The following is a 22,481-nucleotide window of genomic DNA, read 5'->3' as shown; positions in this document are numbered from 1 at the left end:
TGCTTTGCAGCCCTTACAGTTCCGGCACAGCTGCAACGTAGTCGCCTCGGTCCGGTTAAACGGGAATAACCGTAGAACGTCAGTCCGTTTCTACGACAAAGGTCGGCCACAACGCGCCGATTCCATGAGTTCAAGTCAGCGCGATGAATCCATGATTCCTTGATGAGCGCGGTTAGATATACGACTGTCTAAACAGCGAAAAACAAACACCGATAAGAACGTACGGAGATAGAGGACGTCGATTAATCTCGACTATCCTAGGTTAGATTTCTTCAAGAATCGGGTTATGTTCCTGCTGGGCTAGTATGATTCTGACAGCTTCTTCCGGACTCCGGAGCACGCTTCAGCTCAGGAACGGGGGCTGCTGCATGGTCGTGTAATGCATGCACAAGCAAGTCGGAGGCTTGCATTGGTGATAAACTGTTTGGTTCGAAAGCCTGCTCTGGGAGGCGCCGTCTCAAGAGCCGTTCTGCTCCACTTTGGGAGGCAAGCAAAAATGAATGGCATTCCAAAGCTGAGCAGAAGAGCAGATCGGAAGAACCTGATCAGGGCTGTTTAGATCAATGGCTTGGAGGATCCTTTTGATAGCCGCCATCAGGGTCGGCTGAGTCAGCACGGGGAGTTTAGAGAGGTTGCGTCCCTTCAGGCTATCTGTACCCCTCTAAGGACCATCACACTACTCGTCCCTTGCCTCACCTGACTTCTTCTTTCTTCTGCCACTCCTCTTCCTCGTTCTCTTCTTCAACCACCTTCTCCTCCATCCCCATCGCCAACTAACCTCTTCCTCCTCTCTGGACCCGATCTATCTTTTTCGCAATCGTCTGGTGTCTGGGCGTCGGCTAATTGGTCTTAGGGCCAACTCAAAATGCAGATATCTGCGCCTGATTCCATGATTGGCTTCGCTCCATTCTCCCTATTCGTCAACGGTGCGTCCCACGATCCCTGTCTTAAAAAAGCAAATTTCCCCTCCTGGAGTCCTGGCTCAGTCGAGAGTCGATGATGACCTGCAAGGGTACGGACTGGCCAGACAGGCTGCGTGCTGTCACACAGGTTCCTTGTACCCTGGTCCCCAACTAGTGGAAGAGTGCAGCCGCACCGTGCGCCAGTGACAGACTGACGGTGAGATCTGGTCTCCACAGCCTTTCTGAGTTGGAGCTAAGAACAAGCTCACTCTCAAGCAGAACCACAGGTTGGCATCTGACCTCGACCCAAGCGTCGCCTCCCGCCGAGCTTGGCTGGACCGAGCCAAACGACTCACTCCAAGCCGTTTTCAGCTAGCTTCGCATTTTGTTATTTGGGACAGTTTTGAATTTGACACTAACGAGGGGGTTGAACTCATTGGGGACCAAAGGGAACGAGACTCTTGAAAGCAATCGAGCCTCCTCAAGGTTCATCGCCAGGGCCCTTTTGTTTTGGCGAAAGATCTGGGCGAGGTTCGTCGTGCTAACGGTCTCCTCCTCGGGACTTTTGGAGGAGAAACTCTGAGAGGGAAGTACTCCGTACGAAGAAGTCTTCTGCAAAAGGCTGCTGATGGACCTTTTTCTGCTTTGCTTTTTCCTCCTGCTTTGCTCCTGCTCCGTTTCTTCCCCGGCCCTTTAATTGGAGAGGGCTTTTCCAGCAGTAGATCAATTTCAATTTAAAATGTTAATTATCATTTGGAAAATGTCCGTCCACCAGGGTTCGCGAGTCTGACAAAGAGGAGAACTGAGATCGACACAATCACTTTGCCCTTTTTTTTTTTTCCCTGCTCCAATTCCCTCTTATTTCTTTTTCACTCCTGGGAACGAATTATTGGATCTTTTTGGCCGGCTGGCGACTGTTCAAATAATACGAAAGATACTCCGTACAGCTTCTCAACCCTTGCCACTTGTTTAAGTACTCGGGACTGCTCCTATTTTGGGATCGTTGACAGTCAATCGTTAAGTTTTGCTGTCAATGTCAGTTGATTTTTTCCCACCTGGACCCCGGCCCTAAATATTTCACCTACCTTCTCCCTGGTAGAAATACACCATTGCTCCCCGCTTGGGCTCATTCTTGTATATTTCGGCCTCTGCCCTTTGCGATCGAGGAGGTAAGGCGTGGCGATTGTTCGAATTGACCCTCTGCCCTTGTTCGCTTCTCTCTTTGTCCTTCGCGACAATAATACGGAGTGCGGGTAACTTTATCCCTACCGTTGCCACTCCCCGCACCCAGGTCGGTACCACCGTCCTTGCTAGCAGACAGGTCGGAAACGGTTGCAAGAAGGTCATCTTCAATCCTATTAATATTCTCGATTCGCGGCGGCGAACAGAAGCGATCCCCCCTCCCCTTCAAGGAACAAATTTCACCTACTCATTCGCGGTGCGCGCGCCAGGTTCGTTCGGCAAGGGATCTGTCCAGCATCGTCAACTAAAAAGCCTCTCCCGACCCCAGGGACAGTCTTGAGCTACCAGTGATCGTCGTTCTCCACCTGCGCATCTCGCAAACACCCATCAATTGCAGCAGACAACCTCTCGATTCTCATGTCGATCCTGCCAATGGCATCGTTGATCTGAGCATTGGGTTTTCTGCCCATCTGCGATCCGTCCTGACTTCAGTATTCGCCACCAGTCCCACGAAATCCCCCGACTTAATTGACCTGTTCCAAAAAGGACAGCTGCTCGAAATCTAACTTCATTTCGAATCTTGTGAAGAAAATACGTTGAACCAGAACCCAGGAGTTGCTGCATTTGAGGGCTTTTTTTGAGAAGATCGTTTGCGGTGTAAAGGTGCGGAAATTTACTTTGGTCCTGTCTTCCCCATTCCCCTTGAGCCAGAATCTTGACCTTTTTGGTCCCGCCAATCTGTTGTTCCTGTGAACTTACTCCGGCATAATAATATCCCCAAGCAGTTGCCAGAACATGATCCTTGGCTTGTCACTGCATATTTAATGTCACACGGGTGCCACAACTGAACGCCTCTCCCACACCCCCCTGGTCTTTTCCCATACTATGCGTGAGCCTTTTTGCTGACTTTTGCCTTCTCCCTGGGTTACAGGCCAGCGCATATATACTCTCTGAGAAAATAAGTGAAGTTGTTTACAAGTACAATCGCCTGGATTCACCGTCTGGTTTCTTGTTCGCAGCGCTGTGACATTTCGACGCGGAGATATTTCATCGTTCTCGCACGATTCTTTGAACATTTCCAGTTCAATACTACAATTCCCGAGCTCCAGGAACAACACCGTTCCAGTTTATATTCAACATTAGAGTCCGGTGCTCCTCTGACGCAGCCCGCGTAATTTCTCTCATTGGGACCTTTACGGCGTTAGGGTGAATTTTGAGACCCTCCGCCAACGTGGCTGCCCTCACAATCTCCCCGCCCGGAATGGGGGCGGCCTTTGACGCTTTGAATATGCAGCAGTCGTTCGGACAGCGACGATTAACTTCCGCAACTCTTCCCAGCTTTGAGCTTCCCAATCCGCAGGCACCGCCACTGTCTCAACAGAAGCACCAGCTGCATTCCACTATTACTGCAGCCCAATCTTCTATAAGTGGCGTAAAGGTCGGGAATCTCTTAACCCCACCTGCGAACTCGGCATCGGACAGCCCGAGTACAATTGCACAAGGTGTGGCTGGCTCTGGGCAAGTTCAGCCTTATTCACAAGGATACTGGCCAACAACTTCCTATGGTTTCACTACTGGTACATAACATCTTCATCGGAATGTTTTTGTTTCTATGGACCCGCTGACTGTTGGTAGGCCGAAACAATTCACATTCTTCGACGATGTCTGACAGTCTAGCGCCATCATATGGCCACAACGCTGTATATCCCTCTCCGCTTTCTCCTTCGCCGGCTCTCTCTGCAACTTCATCCCACCAACAGCAACAACATCATGAGCAGCAACAGTCACAATCTCAGCAAAGCCAACAACAGCAGCAGCACCAACCCCCGTCACATCAATCATCGGTCCCTCAAGGCTTTTCACACCCAACCAGTGGACCAGGCCAACAGCAACCGGCCCCTCAAACAAACCCTCTTGATCCTTATGCACACAAATATACGTATGGAGGTCCACAGCAGCCTCCCACGTCGCCAACAAATTATAACCCTTACCAAGCCGGCCCATCTTCATTACACCCATCAACAACTGGTGCGCCGGCCGCGAGGGTACCAGGAATGCCAGTTCTCTATCCCGTCGATACCCAGCAGCCTCTCCCGCAATTCTCGCGTCCTTATCCGTCCTACTCTCTTCCTGCTATGAATGGCCCCATCATGAGCAATATACATAGCCCAAACAATCAGATGGCGCTTATAGGATCCATGCAGTCCAATCTTCTTCCTGGCTTCAACAGCGGTCATGCGGCTAGCCTACACCACATTTATAGTGGACATCCACATCCGCACCATTTACATGGTCTAGTACCTCCCCCACAAAACGACCGACCGTTCAGATGCGACTTATGTCCCCAGAGCTTCAATAGAAACCATGATTTGAAGAGGCATAAGAGGATTCACTTGGCCGTAAAGCCGTTTCCTTGCCATCATTGTGACAAGAGCTTTTCTAGAAAAGACGCTTTGAAGGTATATTATACATTTCTTGAACTTCGGATCTCAAATACTGATCCTCAATATAGAGACATATTCTTGTGAAAGGGTGTGGTAAGGATCCTGCATCTGATAGCAATAATACAACTACAACTGCAGTGGGTGCGACCTTGAAAGACGAGGGAATTGGCGGTACAGTGTCTCCGTCACTGGGCACGAAATCCCGACATGATAAGTAAGGCAGCGCCAACTAATGCGAATAATGAACGAACCTGGGTTTCTTTTCTTTTCTTTTTGGAGTTGTTCTCAGCCTGCCCGTATCAACATATTTGATTCCCCTGTGGTGTATGTTTCTGCGACAATTAGCGACTTTTATCGCCTTTCTAACTGGAGCGATCGTTTCCATGGCTGCTCTAGCCACTATCTGCCGTCTTTTCTGGGTGGATTCGTTATTATGCCCGATGTACACATTCGCGTTTCGTCCCTGTCTCAAGGCAATTGTTGCGCTGGGAATGCATGCTTTTGTTTGTAATTTGCAATTTGCGGCGCATTGGCGACGTGTATGCGTGCGAGCTTGGGCTCAGGCTGTCGGACTTTTGTTAGGTTGGCCTTTTCATATCTGCACTAGTTTGAGTTTTAATTTTTCCCTTTCTGGGTACCTTGCCCCCAGACTTTCTTTCCTATAACTATTATATTATATCCCCTTCCAACACAATAGCTAAAAACCGTGGGTACTCAGCTCGCCTTGCACATTGTCGCTTCATAGGTTTCAACATCCGATTCTGCTTGCTGGGAGACGGGCTTTCTTAATGTATGAACTCGGCACGTCCTTAGATAAGGACATATGGTTCCACATTATACCTTGTTTGACATGTCACTAGCATTATCAAAGGCTTTTAATAGCACGGGCCTGTTTCCCAATGTATGAACTTGCATCAACTACGAGAACCCAAATACGGCACCCCTGAACATAAGACTGAAGGGCCATTCAACCTGACATGTGGCATCCGTAATTCTACGAGCCATAATTTCGTTATTTTTTTTTTCGTATCCCTAAAGCGCAGTCCGACCCGAGCAGGCCCTTTCCTCTTACCCTCATAACACCATCTGCTCTATGATGGCCATGCCTTCACTCGCACATTCTCCATAGACGCACCCCTCCACTCCTCCAAACAATCTCGTATATGCCCTGCCATCACCTGCAATTCTTTTCCCTCCAACCACACGAATATCCACAGCCGGCGTCTCCGCGACAATCCTCATCACGCCGGGCACCGGATCCCCTGGCTTAGGCGGAAACCGCAAAGGTGTACCGTCTTTGCTATATGGTCGTGCGGCCACCGCATCGTCGGCGCAGGAAGAGTATAAATGGCGACGGGAGTCTTTGTCGAAGATGTGGATGCGCTTGTACTCGGCGTGGTTGGACGCGGAGGGAGGGATGATGTCGAACCAGATGAGGACGTATTTGCCGATGGCGGCTTGGCCCCAGTACCATGAGCGGACGGATTGGGAGAAGGGAACGCTGGCCCAGTTCTTTTTTTTAGGAGAAAAGAGACTCAGGTTAAGATCTATGCAAGCTCTGGAATGACACTCAAGGGATGGTTCCTAATACCTTGTCGTGGTATGCTAGACCAGTGAAGCGGAGATCTGAACCGTCGATGTTCATGTTCACGTCTCCTGCACCGAAGGGAACCGCATTTGCCCATCCGATATTTGGCATGAGTTCCATCGACTTTGTGGCCTTTGGTGAGCCGCAGGGTAATACAGGACTCGTGCCCTTCACAATTGTCAGCTTTATCGATGCCGAAAAAAGACTTTAGCCCGTTTTCGTACAAGACTGATGTTAAAGGTTCCCTTGATTCCCAATTCCTTATTGTCAACACTGATATCGTACTTGGACATATCCCGAGATCCAGACCAATGCATTCCAGTCGGCTCATACCTACCGCTCGAGCCGTCTCCTAGCGTGGATATCCTCGCTACTTCAGCGTGCGTCTGCCTCCTGATGGTGGTGCCGTTGTCGAACGACGCCCATATCCAAACAGGAAGGACATTATCCTTGTCAATCAGGAAGGGAAAGGCATTGGCGCTGCTGGTAAAGAAAACAATCACAAAAGATGAGAACGGCCGTGCCATGGCCTGGAAGTACCACCAGTCGTAGACTGAGGCGTTGACGGAGTCCAGTTTGGGCCCATCGAACCCGGAAGAGCCCAAGAGAAGCTGGACCTTGCTAGCTCCATGGGCGATGGAGGAATTGAATATCGTTTCGTGGCGATCTCGCCCAAACAGTGTTCTTGCTGGCGTGAGGCCTGTAAGCGTGAGCAAGAGGAAAATTTGCAGACCCGACAGCAGACGAGGCATGGTTCGAGCGTACCGTTACCAGATAGAATATGCACAGCAAAAGGTCTCAGGCAAGGAGAGCTGCGTGGGTTTTATATCTCGGCCATCCCTCGTTGGCTCAACGCTGGTTTGATTTTTAGAACATGGTCGACAGCAAACATGACTAGTTATCGCATCCGAACTTGCGACAGTGTCAACACAGCCAATCGGGACATCAGTTAACTATAGCAGCGAAAAGGAGAACAAAGAAATCCTCTTGGTGAAGAGCGTGTGAAACAGTGGAAGCCTAGGGTCAACTCGCGGTGTACCAGGCTATAAAATCCAATCAACTGGTTAACGAAAGCGGCGATGCCGGAGACATTCCGCAAGACCCTGTCAAGCAGGCGTCCATAGCATTTCTGCGCGTTCCCAGCAACACGTCGTTGATTGATCAGGGTCTTGTCCTCCCCTGGCCCTGGTAAGCAGGGGATCAACCGTCGCCATCGCGAATCGGGTAGCAAGCCCTACAAGCCGAAAATGAAAAGATCTGCAGCCACCACGCCTGAGCGTCGTACAAGTCAAACGAACCGCAGATTGAATCACCAGGAGGCAATTGCGAACCAGGCTGGAGCCCCTGGTGAAGATGACAGTCTCGTTTTGAGGAGACGTCAATGTTATTGTTGACCGAGGGGGCGAAAAAACGGACAGGGAATTTCAATATAACGAATCTCCGTTTCACAACAAGCCGTCCATAGGATTGTTTGCCTTTAGTTAGGGCAGTGGTAGACGTGATTGACAGGCCTTGAAGGTTGTCATCGTCGTACCTGGTGCCAGAGATGTGTAGTGGATGTATTAACCGTCTATCTGAAAGTCCAGAAGCAAAAGTCCAAACGACCAAACGCCTGAGGAAGGATATAGGATCTATAGTTGACTAAGGACGAATGCAACCCAATATCAAGGCGTGAGTCCTTTGCCATCCATTCAACCCTTCGTCAAACATCTTGGCCACAACTGGTTACCTTCTTCTTTGTTTCTTTCTCTCTTCTGGTTTGGCGACGTGTCCCCATTGGGTTCAGTTGGCTATAGACTACTTGTCTATGCTTGAGGTACTATGATCTCCGGGGAGGTGAAGCTGTCTTGAAGGGAAGAAGTTAGGGATGCGGCGGATCAACTAATTATCGATGGTTGCTTGAATCGGATGGTTTTGACAGAGACTCCAGAGCGAGATGCATTCGAATGTCTGCTACGTCTCGTTTGCATCTCGACAGCTATTCGCTTTTCCTCTTCTTTTCCATGCCTCGCAAGTGTTACGCTAATCTCACTGGGCTTTCATTTGCTTTCATTCTAGCTTCTAGTTCGGCAAATGCAGTGATATGCATCCAAACGAAGCTATGGAGATACTGAACGTGCGAGCATATCTTCCAAGTCGGTCCTTGCTAACTCCTAGTGATATATAGCGCCGCCGAAATAAGACAGGCAACTGGGCCGACGACGTGTCCACTTCAATATACATCGGTCCGAGCGAAGAATAGAAACAGCACATGGGGAATCACAGAAACGGGCAAAGGGTTGTTTGAACCCTAGACAACATGGCTTGACGGCTTCTCTCCGTCTTTAAAGTCGTTGAAAATCATCTCGTCACCAGCTGCCATACCCAGTCTTGCAGCCTCCTCCGGAGTGAATGTCCCGAACTGGTCAACATCATCGACTTCGCCAAGTCCAGGTGGGGGAAACACCTTGTTGAGTACAATATAAACGACAAAACTGATAGCAAATCCCAGCGGATACGCTAGATAATACATCTGGACACATCCTTCAGGTACAGAAATGGAGGGATTGACGGCATTAACAAAACCCGGGAGTAGTGGTGCAAACCCAAAAACCCACGCAGTAAATGCACGAGGATTCATCCCGTACCAAAAGTAATAAATGCCATCGCGACGGGGGTGGTACAGATCAGACAATTTGATTTTGCGGGACCGAACTATCCAGTACTCGCTAATCATCATGCCGCACATGGGACCAAGGAAAACAGAGTATGCGGACAAGACGCTGATAAACGTCCCCGCAGAATAGAGAAGCTCCCATGGACACAGGGCGATGGAGATGATGAGCCCGATATACGCTCCACGGCGGATATTAATAAATTTCGGAAACAAACCACTGAGATCCATGCCGGCAGAGAAAGCGTTATCGATTGTGTTGATCGCGAGCTGACACACAACCAGCCCGGTCCCCGCGAAAAACGCACCGGCTCGTGATTTCGCGTTGTAATCGGCTTCCAGCCACTTGAGCGCGAGGTCTGGCGGATTCCACAGAGCAACGCCGTAGATCTGTTGGGTTGCGGAAGAAACAAGGCAGCCGAGTGTGGGCATAATCGAGCCGAGGACGATGATTGAAAAGTACTGTCCGAAAACTTGGTCACCGGGTTTTGTTGCGAAACGAGAATAGTCGGGCTGGTTTGTCAATCCGACAGCGATTCCGCCAACCACAGTGGTGATGCCCTTGACAATCGACCATCCCAGGTCGCTAGAGGACGAGGCGGTTGCAGGTTGTGTGAGGAGCGGGCCGCCGCCTCTTGCGGTGGCCAGTGCCCAAATGGTCATTCCAATGAGCGTCACGAAGGAAATCGAGTTCATCACGTAGAAAAGCCGTTTTGTTTTCTCAGGGGGAAGGTACAAGATCGGAATGGTCAACACATTGTAGACTACCCAGCCGGTAAACTGTTTCGTGGTCATATGCGCCGACTCAGGAAAGGAGTTTTCGAGGTTGTGGAAGCCGGAGAAGATCGACGCAAGGATGGCGGTCACACACAAGCCTCCAGTCCAGGATTGCACCGCAAACCAGACGACCGAGAGCAGGATGCGCTGCAAGAGCGCCACATATGAGCCATATATGCCCCAGACAACGCGTGAGAATACTGGGAAGCCAATATGCCATTCGGCTCCCACGAAACCGTTGAAGACAGCGACAAGAGCAATGATCAGTTTTCCGACGACCACGGCAATGACGGTCTGCCAAACGCTGAGGCCAAATGCAACAAGGGAGGATCCGGACTGCCAGTTACTCAGGGCAATCTGGTTAATGGCCCAAAAGGACAGGAAAGCGTAGACATTCCAGGTCCTTCGCTTAGGAGGCAGGGGGCGAATGTCATCGTTGATCCACACTGTCGACGATGTTTCCTTCGAGGAAGGGACGTAGAGGGATTGAACCACTCTGCGAAAAGACATGATGAAAATGATGGGATATTGCAGGACAGAGCTGCAGGCATGGAGGATGGGTTTCGGGAAAGTCGATGTCGAAACGAGTGGAGAGGGGATGCATTTATTATCTGCCGCTTGAGAGAGCAAGCGGCCGGTGGGGAAGCTTCCCCATGGAGGCGAGGGACGGAAAAGTCTTCCCCTGTGTCTGCGAAAGTGCGATATCGAGGCAGAGAGGGAAGAAAATGCTTATCTCGTGGAAACGAACAGGCTCAGCAGCTTCGGGAAACGAAAGCCCGAAGATATGAAGGCGATGGCCACGAGCGACGCTTCCCGGTGGGGTTGGCGGTTTGCCATGCTTGCATTTGTGGGGTAGCTCCTGATGTATCTCCAAAGTACGGAGTACTCTCTCTGGAGTTCGGAGGCAACGAATAAAGATTGGAGAGCTGCAAGCTACTAGTAGCGAGCTACCAAAGTCAGACCCGAGGCTAGACAGAGGTTCATTCCCAGGAAACTGGAGTGTGGAAACTGGGGATATTCCAAGGGTTCGGGACCGGTCGGTTGTCTGGGTCTTATTAGCCCTTAGAGTTTAGTTATCCAAGAAGAGAGCACCGATTGCGGAGGTCCATCGAGGTACTCGCAGCTATCTGATCCACTCCACATGGTTGCGGGGAGCTGGAGAGCTCGAGAAGTATGGCTGGTGAGAGCCCGTTCAGTTTAGCCAGTGGAAACAAGGCCAGTTTTCACTCAATTGGAGGGGACAAAATGGGAGTAAAGATCGATTCCAACTGCCGTCGTCCTCTGAATGTCCTCTGAGTCCAGCAGAAGAAGAGTCGAAAAGAGAAAAAAAGAGCAAAAGGCGGCTGATGAGTCAGCCGAGTCCGAATCCGAGGTCGGCAAAACACAGCGTTGATTGGTGGAATTAGGCGGCCGATGCGCGTGGTGACATAATCCCGAATAGCCAATCGGAATGCGGTTTCGCCGAGCGGTTCCGGGGGTTCGATGCCGGCGGGCCCGAAGCAAGCAAGCAAAAGGGATGCCGAAAAGCGCGATGAGGCTGCGTCTCCTGCCGGGGGCCATCTGCGGTCTGAATCGCCAGCCTGGCAAGGTTGAGGGGTGCGGAGCAGAGCCCTGGCAACTCCGAACGCAGCAGCAGGGCCATTGGCTGGAAATATGCGCATCGTGGAAATGGGTGCTCGGTGGTGGGGGTGTTCCGGAGGATAAGGCCATTGGCGGCGGCAAACAGATATATATCCATGCTTTCAAGCGACGTGATATTCTGCCCATTGAGCTGTTGGGCCGCCTCATTCGACATCTGCGTTAGCACTGGCCGACGCCCTTTCCCACGTCCCCCCCTCCTTCGTGGCCGGTAGCTATATAGGGGTTCCTTGTGCGATCCCACCTGCTTTCATCTGAAGATATCCCAAGCTTCACTTCTTATAGACCCATTCCTCAAGTCGTTTTTTCGTGCATCATGGCTATTGCTACCCCTTATCGCATCGGCGTGGATGTGGGCGGTACAAACACCGACTCAGTCATCCTCGACACACGCGCTACCAACACCGCGACTCGCGGCGTTGTCGCCTGGCACAAGACCCCCACCACCAGCCCCAACGTCACGGACGGCATTGAGGCCGCGGTTCGCAGCGTCCTGGAAGAGTCCAAGGCGCCTCGAGACCAGATAGCATGCTTGACCATTGGCACCACGCATTTCATCAATGCTATTGTCGAACATGACGCCCGCCGCCTCTCAAGAGTGGCTATCATCCGTCTCTCCCGGAGCTTTACGAGAGAGGTCCCACCGTTCTCAGACTTTCCAACCGTGTTAAAGTCTATTATGAATGGTTACTACTGCTACGTTGACGGTGGCCTGCATATCGATGGATCCCAAGAGGCCCCCATCAACGAAGACCAGGTTGTGAAAGAATGCAAGATCATCAAAGAAAAGGGACTCGACGCGGTCGTGATATCCGGTGTATTCTCCCCGATCGATGACCACTTCCACCAGGAGGACGAAGTGCGTCGGATCGTGCGGCGAGAGCTCCCCGACGTGGACATCGTCTGCTCGTCCGAAGTCTCTCAGATTGGATATCTCGAGAGAGAAAACGCATCGATTCTGAACGCATCGATCTTGAAATTTGCCAGGCGAACCATTCGAGGTTTCAAAGATGCCATGAAGCGCTTGGATCTGAACTGCGCGCTGTATCTTACCCAAAACGACGGCACTTTGATCGACGCGCCGTCTGCTGCACGTCTGCCAATCCGTACTTTCTCATCTGGCCCTACCAATTCCATGCGAGGTGCAGCATACCTTGGATTAAACAATTCAAACGACGATGCAGCGGAGAAAACGGCAACTATTGTCGTGGATATCGGTGGAACAACCAGTGATGTCGGTGTTCTTCTCCCGTCCGGATTCCCCCGCCAGGCTTCGGCATACGTGACTGTGGCCGGTGTCCAGATCAATTTCGGCATGCCACACCTTGAATCTATCGGGCTGGGTGGTGGATCGATTGTCCGCCAGGAGGGCGACAAGGTGACTGTCGGCCCTGATTCCGTCGGCCACTATCTAAGCACCAAGGCAAAGGTCTTTGGCGGAGACGTCCTCACCGCAACCGATATCGCGGTGGCAGCGGGCGAGAAAATAGGAAACCCAGAGCTCGTCAAGGACATCGACCAGGCCACCGTTACCAAAGCCCAGGCCCGAATGAAGACCCTGTTGGAAAACGTTGTCGACCTGATGAAGACCTCCCCTGCTCCTCTCCCTGTCCTACTGGTGGGTGGTGGCTCCGTCATCGCGCCCATGGAGCTACAGGGCGTATCCAAGGTCATCTGCCCGCCGTACCATTCCGTCGCAAACGCCGTGGGAGCAGCAATGTCCAAAGTCGGGGGCACTGTGGACATGATTCAAAGCACCGAATCGCAGACGGTCGCGGAGCTGGTGGAGAAGGCAAAGGCAACCGCCATTGAGCGGGCGGTTGCGTCTGGCGCAAAGCGTGAAACCGTCTACCTGGCTGAGGTCGATGCTCTTCCGTTGCAATACGTGGCCAACCAAGTGCGTGTCATCGCACGAGCAGTCGGCGAGCTTTCTCCAGAAGGCGTGCCACTTACCAACGGTGCCAATTGGGACGAGGAGGCGGGCGATGAGGAGATCTACAAAGAGACAGCCAAGAGGGATGCCCATTTGGACGAAGTTGACCCTGCTGCTGTCGATATTGCAACGTACCGACCAAAGGTAGTTAAGAACCCCAAGACAGGTGTTCAGGAATGGATTGTTTCCGAAGTCGATCTCCAGTGGCTCGCGGACGGGTGCTACGTCCTTGGATGCGCAGGCGGAGGTTCGCCGTTTGGTGAATATATTCGTCTCAGGGACCAAATCCGACAAGGCCACATCATCCGGGTTATTGATGTGTCATCGTTGGGGAAGGATGATTTGATTTATTGTAAGTCCCAATTGCCCATCCTGCACTCTCAAAGCACGTTGCTTGATACTGATGCTCCATAAAGGGGGTGGCCATATGGGGTCTCCGGCTGTCTCCGTGGAACGCCTGGCACACAATGAGACCGAACAAGCATTCCTAGAACTCATGGAATATCTCAAACACGACTCCATCGATGCTGTCATGGGCCTGGAAATTGGAGGTGCTAACGGGCTTCAGCCATTGGCACTGGGCTCTACCAAGAATCACAACTGTCCCGTCATCGACGCAGACTGGATGGGTACGTTCCGCATTGACCATTCCAACTCCACGCTACGATACTTTGCTAACATCAATCCGTGCAGGCCGCGCATATCCAACCTACTGGCAAACGACCATGTGCGTTTACGAATCCAAGCAACTGGTCCCCTGCGCCATCGCCTCCGGCGATGGTAAAACCATCATCATGACCAAGACCACAGACGACGAGATTGTCGACCGTGCCCTGCGCGCCTCCTGCGCGGAAATGGGCTCACGCGTCGGCATGGCGGCCAAACCGACCACGACCGACCGCGTTCGAAACTACGGCGTCATCAACACCGTCTCTCTCGCGTGGCGCATCGGCCGCTGCATCGCGCGCGCCCATGCTAACAACACACTCACCACGGTCGCAGAGCAAATGATCGACGAAATTGGCGGACCGAGCGCCGCCAAAGTTTTGTTCCGTGGTAAAATCATCGCCGTCGAGCGACGGCTGTTCAAGGGCCATTCGTATGGCGAGATCACCATCCAGCAAACCCAGCAGTCCGAAGAGGAGGAGTCCGCGGGTCCCCGGGCTCCCGCCGTCGCTGTGGGTGGGGTGATCAAGATTCCCTTCAAGAACGAGAACATCTACGTCAAGCACATTTCTGAGAGCGGAGAGGAGAAGTACATCGCGATGGTTCCGGATTTGATCTCTGTGCTTGATACGCAGTCCGGGAAAGCGCTGGGTGTGCCGGAGTTTAGGTATGGACTGATGGTTACTGTGTTGGGAATCGCGTGCTCCCCACGATGGACCGATACGCCGCGAGGGTTAGAGTATGGAGGCCCAGGGGCGTTTGGATATAAGAATATCAAATATACGCCGCTGGGAACATATGTAGAGCCGAAGAGTGTGGTGGCCGAGTTTGCGGAGGAGTGAGCTTTGGAAGAGACAGTGGCCCATGTTGCCAGCGGTCGTTTCTCTTTTGTATATGACCCTTTTAGACTGGTTTTGGCAGTATTGTGCTAAGGTGAAAATTCTCGTTCCGCTTCCATCTATAATCCATTCTCGGGGCGCATGGGCATGCTCTGGGTAATTACCTTGGATATAAAAGGATAATAATAACCCTAGCAGCGTCGTTTCCATGGTTCCAGGATCCTCTGTCAATGACGTAGCTTGGGGTGGTTGGATATATAGCCCATCCAAGCTCCATTCAAAACCGCAATGTCAATTGAAGCACCAGTTCAACTCAATTGCAACCAAACTAGCCAAGGGCGCAAAGATAACGAATCTGAGAATCTCGTTGAGATCTAGCAATCGTCATCATGCCTCTCGTGACACATGTAAGTCCTCGTCCCCAGCTCCCAATCAATAGTAATACCGTCTGTTCTACACTATACAAATCATCGAATTCGGGCTCGTCTTACTTAGGATCTCCATAGCTTAATCCAGAGGAAATCGTTGAAACACTCCGCAACGATCCTGAAGAGAGCCATCGCCAGCATATCTTCACCCTTAGCGCTGTCGCGACTAGGACTGCATACTCGACCCGCTATGCGAGCAGTGAGGAAATTCCCAAATTTCGGATACCCCAGATCGGAGCACCGGCGGAGGCGGTGTATCGTATTTTGAGGGATGAGTTGGATTTGGATGGGATTCCGAATTTGAATATGGCTAGGTAGACTGAAATCAATTCCACTTACCATCGAGCAGGACGTTGGGACTTGCTAACTGAGCCTTGACCATCAGTTTTGTTGGCACCTATATGGAACGCGAAGCCCAGGATTTACTCGTTGAGAACATGAGTAAGAACCTCGCGGACGCTGACGAGTATCCTGCCCTAATGGATATCCACGCGCGGTGCATTTCAATGATTGCAAACATGTGGCATCCACAGCCTGGTGAGCATCCCATTGGAACGGCCACAACAGGATCATCAGAGGCAATCCAGCTTGGTGGTTTGGCTATGAAGCGACGATGGCAAGAAAAGCGCAAAGCCGAAGGAAAGGATGCATCAAAGCCTAATATAATCATGGGAGCAAATGCACAGGTAGCATTATTGAAATTTGCGAGGTATTTCGATGTTGAGGCCCGGATACTCGACGTGTGTGAGGAGAGTCACTACCGGCTTGATCCAAAGGAGGTCAAGAAAAATGTGGATGAGAACACTATTGGCATATTTGTCATTTTGGGCAGTACCTATACCGGCCATTACGAGCCTGTAGAGGAGATCTCCAACATCCTAGATGAAGTGGAAAAGGAACATGGATGGGATATACCGATCCACGTTGATGGGGCCAGTGGTGGCTTTATCGCTCCATTTACGCACGCTGGGGCTGGTGGCCCTAAATGGTACATGCCCAAATAGCCGATCTCGAGATTTGTGCTGATATCCGAGCAGGGATTTCAACTTGCCGCGTGTGCACTCAATCAACGTATCAGGCCATAAATTCGGCCTCGTATATGTGGGATTAGGATGGGTTATTTGGCGCGATCGCCAGTATCTGCCTAAGGACCTCATTTTTCAACTGCACTACCTGGGGGGCACAGAAGAATCGTTCGCATTGAATTTCTCTCGTCCTGGGCTGCAGGTAATCGGCCAATATTACAATATCATTCGCCTTGGATTTGACGGGTACCGGGAAGTGATGGAAAACTGTCTCCGAAACGCACGGCTCTTGAGTAAGGCGCTTGAAAGAACGGGCTGGTATGTCTGTGTCAGCGACATCCACCGCAAGAAAGGCGAGTATGAATTCCGTGGCGTGGGCGGTGTCCAGCCGTACCACGAAGGGGAGACATCGGCAGATTACAACGAAGGTTTACCTGTCGTCGCATTTCGGTTTTCCGATCAATTCAAAAACGACTTCCCGGACGTCAAACAAGAGTCAATTAGTTTGCTGCTGAGAGCAAAGCAATATATCATCCCCAGTAAGTGAGCCAAGAGTCACGTCCGGTGCTGATGATAACCGTTATGGCTATTCGCTAGACTATCCTCTACCACCAAAGGTAGAAAATATTGAAATTTTGCGCATCGTGGTCCGCGAGAGTATGTCGGCTGACTTGATTGACAAATTAATTTCGGACATCGTCGAAGTTACGGAGCGGGTGATGGCTTCTGAGCCGATAGATCTGGCAGCGCTGCAGGGCAAGCCGACATCACTCGCACGGCGCCAGGGAAAACCAGAGGCCAAACCCCTGAAGAAAGTCACAAGAGCCAAAGCCGGAGAAGGAACGCACCATCCCATGGCAAAGGGTGGCCATCGCTCGGTCTGTTGAGAGCGGAACCAGCGAGCTATATCTAGTTGTCTATTCGCAGAATCGTTAGTCAGGGGTATGCCAGTAATGGAGAGTCAACCTGGTGACAACTCACCATGTAGTTAGGTAGCTAGTTACAGTGTCAACTGAATGCAAGCATGTCTCGTCGTCGACAAGCAGAGACGTTGGGATGACCTGAAAGTAAAAGTACCGCCAGGCCGGTGACGCGTGGAGGTTACAGTTAGCCGCGTATGGAGACGGTAAAGGAACATTCTCCGCACCCGCTTTTGGGTGCGTTCCCCACCGGAACGGGACCCGTCCCGGCTGGTAAAATGCGGAGCAAAATGACGTGTCTTGGCTCCTATCGCCGCCGCCCGTCGTCTATCGCTGATGATATCCGCCAGCGTTCCCTATCTCGACGTCTGCTGGCGTTTTCGTCGACTCTTATCGTCCTTGACGATTGGATATTCTGGCGGGAGAGAGTTGATCTTGATAGCCAGGCCTATCTAGCTGCTCTTGGTAGCGAGTTATCAGCAAAGTTTCTTGTTCGCTGAGTTTGCCTTGGAAGCTTAGCCGCCATCTCGAACTAGACGACTAGTTGCGGCTTTGGCCCTACTATGTCTATCACTCCATGCAACCCCCCGCAGTTCTCTGTTTGTGCAACGCTCGATGATCCAACTGGCATCTTCACTCTTTTCGTCTCTGGTTTTGCAGCCGCTGTGCATGCTATGATTTGGACACTCCTCAAATCCACGCCCTCGCTACCTTTCGGCCCAAGCCCTCCACGCTAGGTTGCCCCAACCCAAGGGCTATTCGAACCTAGCCCAAACAGGGACAATAACACTACCCGTTGAGAGTGCTTCATTCATCTCTTTGGCATGGAAATCATCCGGCCTCCGTCGGCTGTGTCGTTGTCAGGCAGGCCAGCCCGCAATCTATCCCGCAAGTCTGGACCACAGAGTCCCAAGCGGATAGGCCCAGCGTCGTCCAAACCATCTGAACCCTCGATTCAAAAGGGGGCCGCCGGGGGATCAACTGCTACCAAGCCAAAGCAATCAAAAAGCCGTAATGGTACGCACTGCATTTTGCTGCTTTCTGCTGATGTTATGTTCCGCTGGCTGTGATGGTCACTAAGTTGCATTTGCTAATACCGAATCGCCATTAGGATGCGTCACTTGCAAATCCAAAAGACTGAAATGTGACGAAACCAAGCCCGTCTGCCGACAATGTCAGAAGCGAAATGTGACTTGCGGTGGATATAAGAAAGACTTCAAATGGAGGCCCTTTGAAGAGTCCAGCTTCGCGAATAAGGTATCAATAAAGACCAAGAAAAGTATGCTTATCTGTGCGTGTTTTGATTTATAGAATGTCACTGTAACTGAGACACATTCACAGGTCCGGTAGTGCGATCGTCGCCCTGCTCTTCAGAGCTATCGAATGCAATCGCGAGGTCGCAACATCCTCAAACCCCAACATCCCAATATGGAGACAGCGGTGGACCACGCGAAACTCAAATTACCACACATTCCACATCACAGTCGGGCTCAGAGATTGTTTTCCCTAGCCCAAACGACGTGATACTGTCCATGCACAGTCCACTTGAACCTCCGCAGGAAGGGCCGGAGACCGCTGTGCCTTCAAGCCCGCTGGGTCTTTCCGAAGCCCGGTCATCTATCTCTGGAGATGACCACCTTTCTGACACTCATACTATTCTAACACCAGAAGGCTCATTTGATGGCCAATACTTTGGATCTTTTTTCCCATCTTTTATGCATAGTGACAGCGAGGATATCGAAGAAATTGTTAGGCAAACAGACTTCTGGGATGAGGGAATGACATGGGATGAACCCTCATCTCCATCTCTATTCGATTTCACAATGCCAATGGAACCAAAACTTTCTCCTGGAAGTTCTGAGATGTTGCTGATGCGGTTCGACCGAAGAACTTGCGGCATACTCTCCGTCAAAGATGGAGTAACGGAAAACCCTTGGCGGACATTAGTGTGGCCGTTGGCTAAAGAATCCCCTGCGCTTTACCATGCTATCTGTTCGCTAGCGGCATTTCATTGCAGCAAGGAGGATCCCCATCTAAAGGTCTTTGGAATGGACCACATGCGCCAAAGTGTCCGCACCCTCGCAATGGACATTGGGACAATGAGGACGGATGCAGCGCTAGCAACCACACTTGCGTTGGCGTTTGCAGAATCGTGGGATAGGCATATATCCAACGGAATACAGCACCTTCGTGGAGCCAAGGTTCTCATGAACCAAGCTTTGGAGAACCAGCGGCATTTTTCAACTAGGCGCAGTGACTTTGCCCGATTACGGTTCCTTTATAATACTTGGTTATACACTGTGGTTATCGCCAGGCTGACGTCGCTGGAAGATAATGTCTTTGACGACTTGCCGCTGCCTCCTGAACCCTCGCCTAGTATCCGAGTCCACGAAATTGACCCTCTCCTGGGATGTGCCGCTACGTTATTCCCTCTCATCGGTCGAGTGGCTAGCCTTGTCCGGAAAGTGTGTAGCACCAAATCCAACTCCATCGCCGTCATATCACAAGCGATCGAATTGAAAACTTTGGTCGAGCAGTGGGAGCCTCCCAAGTATTTCGAACCGCCAGAGGACCCTACATCAGATGTCCAACATAGTTTTCAAACGGCACAGGCGTACCGCTGGGCGACGTTGCTCCACCTCCATCATGCGGTTCCAGAGATCCCATCAGAGTCAGCAAGTGAATTAGCAAAACGTGTCTTGGTGCTTTTGGCTACCGTTCCTCTTAGTTCGCGGACTATTGTTGTCCAAATTTTCCCTCTACTAGCTGCGAGTTGCGAAGTCGACAATGAAGAAGATCGAGCCTGGGTTCGCGAACGTTGGGCAGCAATGCAATCTCGACTGATGATTGGGAACATTGATCGTTGCGTGGAGATTATACACGCCGTTTGGTCCCGCCGTGATGACTATCACGCGAGAAAACTGAGCGGCCAGCAAGTTTCATATGTTGTGCCATTGGATCCGACTAGAAGAGCCAGCGTTCATAACACCATTGAAGACGATGATCTGGGAAGTTTAGAACTCTTCGACCAGGAAAGGCGGCAATCAATACCGGATCTAAGTTCCCTGAGTTTCGGGTCGCCAAGCCTGTCTCCTATCCCTGTTCCAGTCAGGAGAGGGTCTATGAACATGGCATTAGAGAGTTGGGAATTTGAAACGACGGTTCGAGGTAGGCTTCATTGGTTGGGAGTCATGAGAGATTGGAATTGGGAAGGTAAGTAACCTTGGTTCCGTCGGTATCCATAAAATTGCCCGAGAGTCAAAACCTAACATATGTCAATCACAGTACTCCTAGGATAAGACTGTCAGTGGTGAATAGCTGGTGACTTTCATGGCTATGCCGCCGGATTCCTCCTTTTTCTTCGTTCGATGCTATATATAGCCCGTCCCCCACGCCAGCACACTTGGTTCGATTTCGCCAGCCAGAGTGACATGATGAAACTTCTTCTGCCGTTTTGATCTTCATACCCACATTAGTTTACGTCTCGCTGCGCTTAGCCGTCTAATTTGTCAGCCTCAGACTAACAAGAATGATTTTCGTTCATCCAACATTATGAGCGTATGCCTTGCTTCTCTGGCGATAGAACATTTGAGGAACACTCCCACATACCCTCCAGTTTTTATATACATGGTCACACGTACCTAGATACCCGTTTACTGGCGTCTCAACTTTCTCCCTCTCAATCCTGCAGTGAGATTTCGGCTTTTTCAATTCTTACTTTTTCCCTTACTTTCGAAAGGCCGCGCATCATCTTGGGGCTTTTTCTCTTTCGGGCAGGATTTCTCTGGTGTCTATAGCAATAGCGAGAGGGATAGTATTGGAATGTGGTTTCTGTTTTCCGGCTCGCGGTGACGATGGGTTTGACCTATGGTATCTGACATGAGTTATGTGACATTCAGCGCGGGCATTTTGCAGGGGGTTTTATTTCGTAAGGTTTGGATATACAGGTCGCCCATGCAGCAAGAAGCGAGTTTCTTTTTCGTCTTTTATTTTTCATTTGGATTGTTTAATTGATAATTAGTGGAAAGTAACTTACTTTCCCAATCTCATTTCATTAGTAGGAACTCGTAGATGTGGGACATAACGAAACAGCTGTAATCTGTCGACTCTACCACCATACCCGATGTGAGACTGTTCGCGCCAAAAGGAATAGCATCACCCAACTGCCTTGGTAAGTTGCAGACCGAATGTGCCAGATTTCAAGCGCAGAGAGAACCGCTAAGCAGGTAATATTTCGAGCGATATCAACATTTATAGGAGTCTCCAACTTGCGTATATCCAAGGACCGGCATGAGGGTCAATGAGTGGTGACGTTCACGATGTTGTTGCCTTTGCCAGGTGAATGCATTCCGTAGCTGGATCCGAATCCTGGCTTACTAGAGTGTATATGTTCATTAACAGGCGCATCCTATCAAGGTCCACGAGCTCTTGCGCAGCCAAACGTGGGAGGAAAACCATGCAGCGACGACCGGACTTCAGATGTACTGGAGAATCATTAATCCACTCCGAGTAAAGGAAAGGCCTAACTTGTTACAGTTAGTTAGACTAGCACTTTAGGCTTGCTTAGCTAATAGTTAGTTAAGGGTCTTCTCCTGAGGGCTAGGGTTTAGCAGAGAATCAAGCATAGTTGCTATAACTTACCATACTCAATGCGAGAAAGGCCTGAATGTCAACTCTTACTGTCAACAATTCAAAATTATTAGCGATGAAATAATGGAGGAAAAGAATACCCGCCTTCTCCTTCAGAGGCAGATTACCTACTCATTTGCGAAAGATGAGGAGGTCAACATCCTCCATCGCCTGAATTATGTCCATGATCGAGACCAGTTCTTCACCTCCTTATACCAGAAGCGGGAGTGGATGAAAGCCATTGTTGCGCATCACCTAGGGTTGCGCTCTCCTGAATCTTGTAGTATACCTAGCTATGAGTATTGGATTCATGGCAGCTTCAATGTCTGCATCCCTGTCACGGTCCACTCTGACTGGAGAGGAAAGACACAACTTTCGCAACGGCTGATGCTCCGATTTCCCCTTAAATATCGTGTCGGCGATTCCTTTCGACCAGGAAATGGAGATGAGAAGCTTCGGTGTGAAGCTGGGACTTATGCGTGGTTGCAGCAAAATGCCGCAGATGTGCCCATCCCCCAGCTCTATGGTTTTGGATTATCTACGGGAGAGACGGTATGAGTATTAGTATGGTTATTGTTGCTGTTTACACTTGCTATTGCACCTAACAACTGTGAGCATGTTGATATCATTGCATGAGCTAACTTTATTTTGACCTCCCAGTTTTCTGTGTTAAGTGTCATGCCCTTCTGGAAGCGTTCCTTGTTCAAATTCCGGTGCCTAATCTTGTCATGGCTTAATCGACCCCTACCTTCACGCTATCTCCGACATCAGCCACAAAACCACATCACGAAACCCAGAATCGATGATGCCGGATACCTCCTTATTGAATACATTGAGGAATCTAGGGGTCGGATGCT

General features: G+C 50.7%; 7 protein-coding genes across 7 annotated transcripts; 4 read left to right on the top strand and 3 right to left on the bottom strand.

Moving 5' to 3' along the window:
* Window positions 1–1,760: 1,760 nt before the first annotated feature.
* Window positions 1,761–2,249, bottom strand: UREG_06012 (uncharacterized protein; the record flags this gene model as incomplete). Its single annotated transcript, XM_002585277.1, has 2 exons — window positions 1,761–1,816; window positions 1,988–2,249. The coding sequence occupies 2 exons, from the start codon at window positions 2,247–2,249 to the stop codon at window positions 1,761–1,763; spliced, it is 318 nt and encodes a 105-aa protein (XP_002585323.1).
* Window positions 2,250–3,345: 1,096 nt separating this feature from the next.
* UREG_06011 (uncharacterized protein) lies at window positions 3,346–4,746 on the top strand (the record flags this gene model as incomplete). Its single annotated transcript, XM_002585276.1, has 3 exons — window positions 3,346–3,586; window positions 3,720–4,543; window positions 4,597–4,746. The coding sequence occupies 3 exons, from the start codon at window positions 3,346–3,348 to the stop codon at window positions 4,744–4,746; spliced, it is 1,215 nt and encodes a 404-aa protein (XP_002585322.1).
* Window positions 4,747–5,602: 856 nt separating this feature from the next.
* UREG_06010 (uncharacterized protein) lies at window positions 5,603–6,868 on the bottom strand (the record flags this gene model as incomplete). Its single annotated transcript, XM_002585275.1, has 3 exons — window positions 5,603–6,040; window positions 6,120–6,284; window positions 6,341–6,868. 3 exons carry the CDS (start codon window positions 6,866–6,868, stop codon window positions 5,603–5,605), a joined length of 1,131 nt encoding a protein of 376 aa, XP_002585321.1.
* A 1,538-nt stretch (window positions 6,869–8,406) lies between these two features.
* UREG_06009 (uncharacterized protein) lies at window positions 8,407–10,056 on the bottom strand (the record flags this gene model as incomplete). Its single annotated transcript, XM_002585274.1, has 1 exon — window positions 8,407–10,056. The coding sequence occupies one exon, from the start codon at window positions 10,054–10,056 to the stop codon at window positions 8,407–8,409; it is 1,650 nt and encodes a 549-aa protein (XP_002585320.1).
* Window positions 10,057–11,500: 1,444 nt separating this feature from the next.
* UREG_06008 (uncharacterized protein) lies at window positions 11,501–14,625 on the top strand (the record flags this gene model as incomplete). The annotated part of the gene is made up of 3 exons (XM_002585273.1): window positions 11,501–13,469; window positions 13,534–13,746; window positions 13,811–14,625. 3 exons carry the CDS (start codon window positions 11,501–11,503, stop codon window positions 14,623–14,625), a joined length of 2,997 nt encoding a protein of 998 aa, XP_002585319.1.
* A 731-nt stretch (window positions 14,626–15,356) lies between these two features.
* On the top strand, window positions 15,357–16,962 carry UREG_06007 (glutamate decarboxylase; the record flags this gene model as incomplete). Its single annotated transcript, XM_002585272.1, has 4 exons — window positions 15,357–15,364; window positions 15,436–16,038; window positions 16,088–16,614; window positions 16,781–16,962. The coding sequence occupies 4 exons, from the start codon at window positions 15,357–15,359 to the stop codon at window positions 16,960–16,962; spliced, it is 1,320 nt and encodes a 439-aa protein (XP_002585318.1).
* A 1,856-nt stretch (window positions 16,963–18,818) lies between these two features.
* On the top strand, window positions 18,819–20,294 carry UREG_06006 (uncharacterized protein; the record flags this gene model as incomplete). The annotated part of the gene is made up of 2 exons (XM_002585271.1): window positions 18,819–20,208; window positions 20,281–20,294. The coding sequence occupies 2 exons, from the start codon at window positions 18,819–18,821 to the stop codon at window positions 20,292–20,294; spliced, it is 1,404 nt and encodes a 467-aa protein (XP_002585317.1).
* Between the last annotated feature and the right edge of the window lie 2,187 nt (window positions 20,295–22,481).

Source organism: Uncinocarpus reesii, genomic scaffold (assembly GCF_000003515.1).
Source record: "Uncinocarpus reesii 1704 scaffold_3 genomic scaffold, whole genome shotgun sequence".
NCBI classification, from domain to species: domain Eukaryota; kingdom Fungi; phylum Ascomycota; class Eurotiomycetes; order Onygenales; family Onygenaceae; genus Uncinocarpus; species Uncinocarpus reesii.
This window is presented reverse-complemented; position numbering and strand designations above follow the sequence as displayed.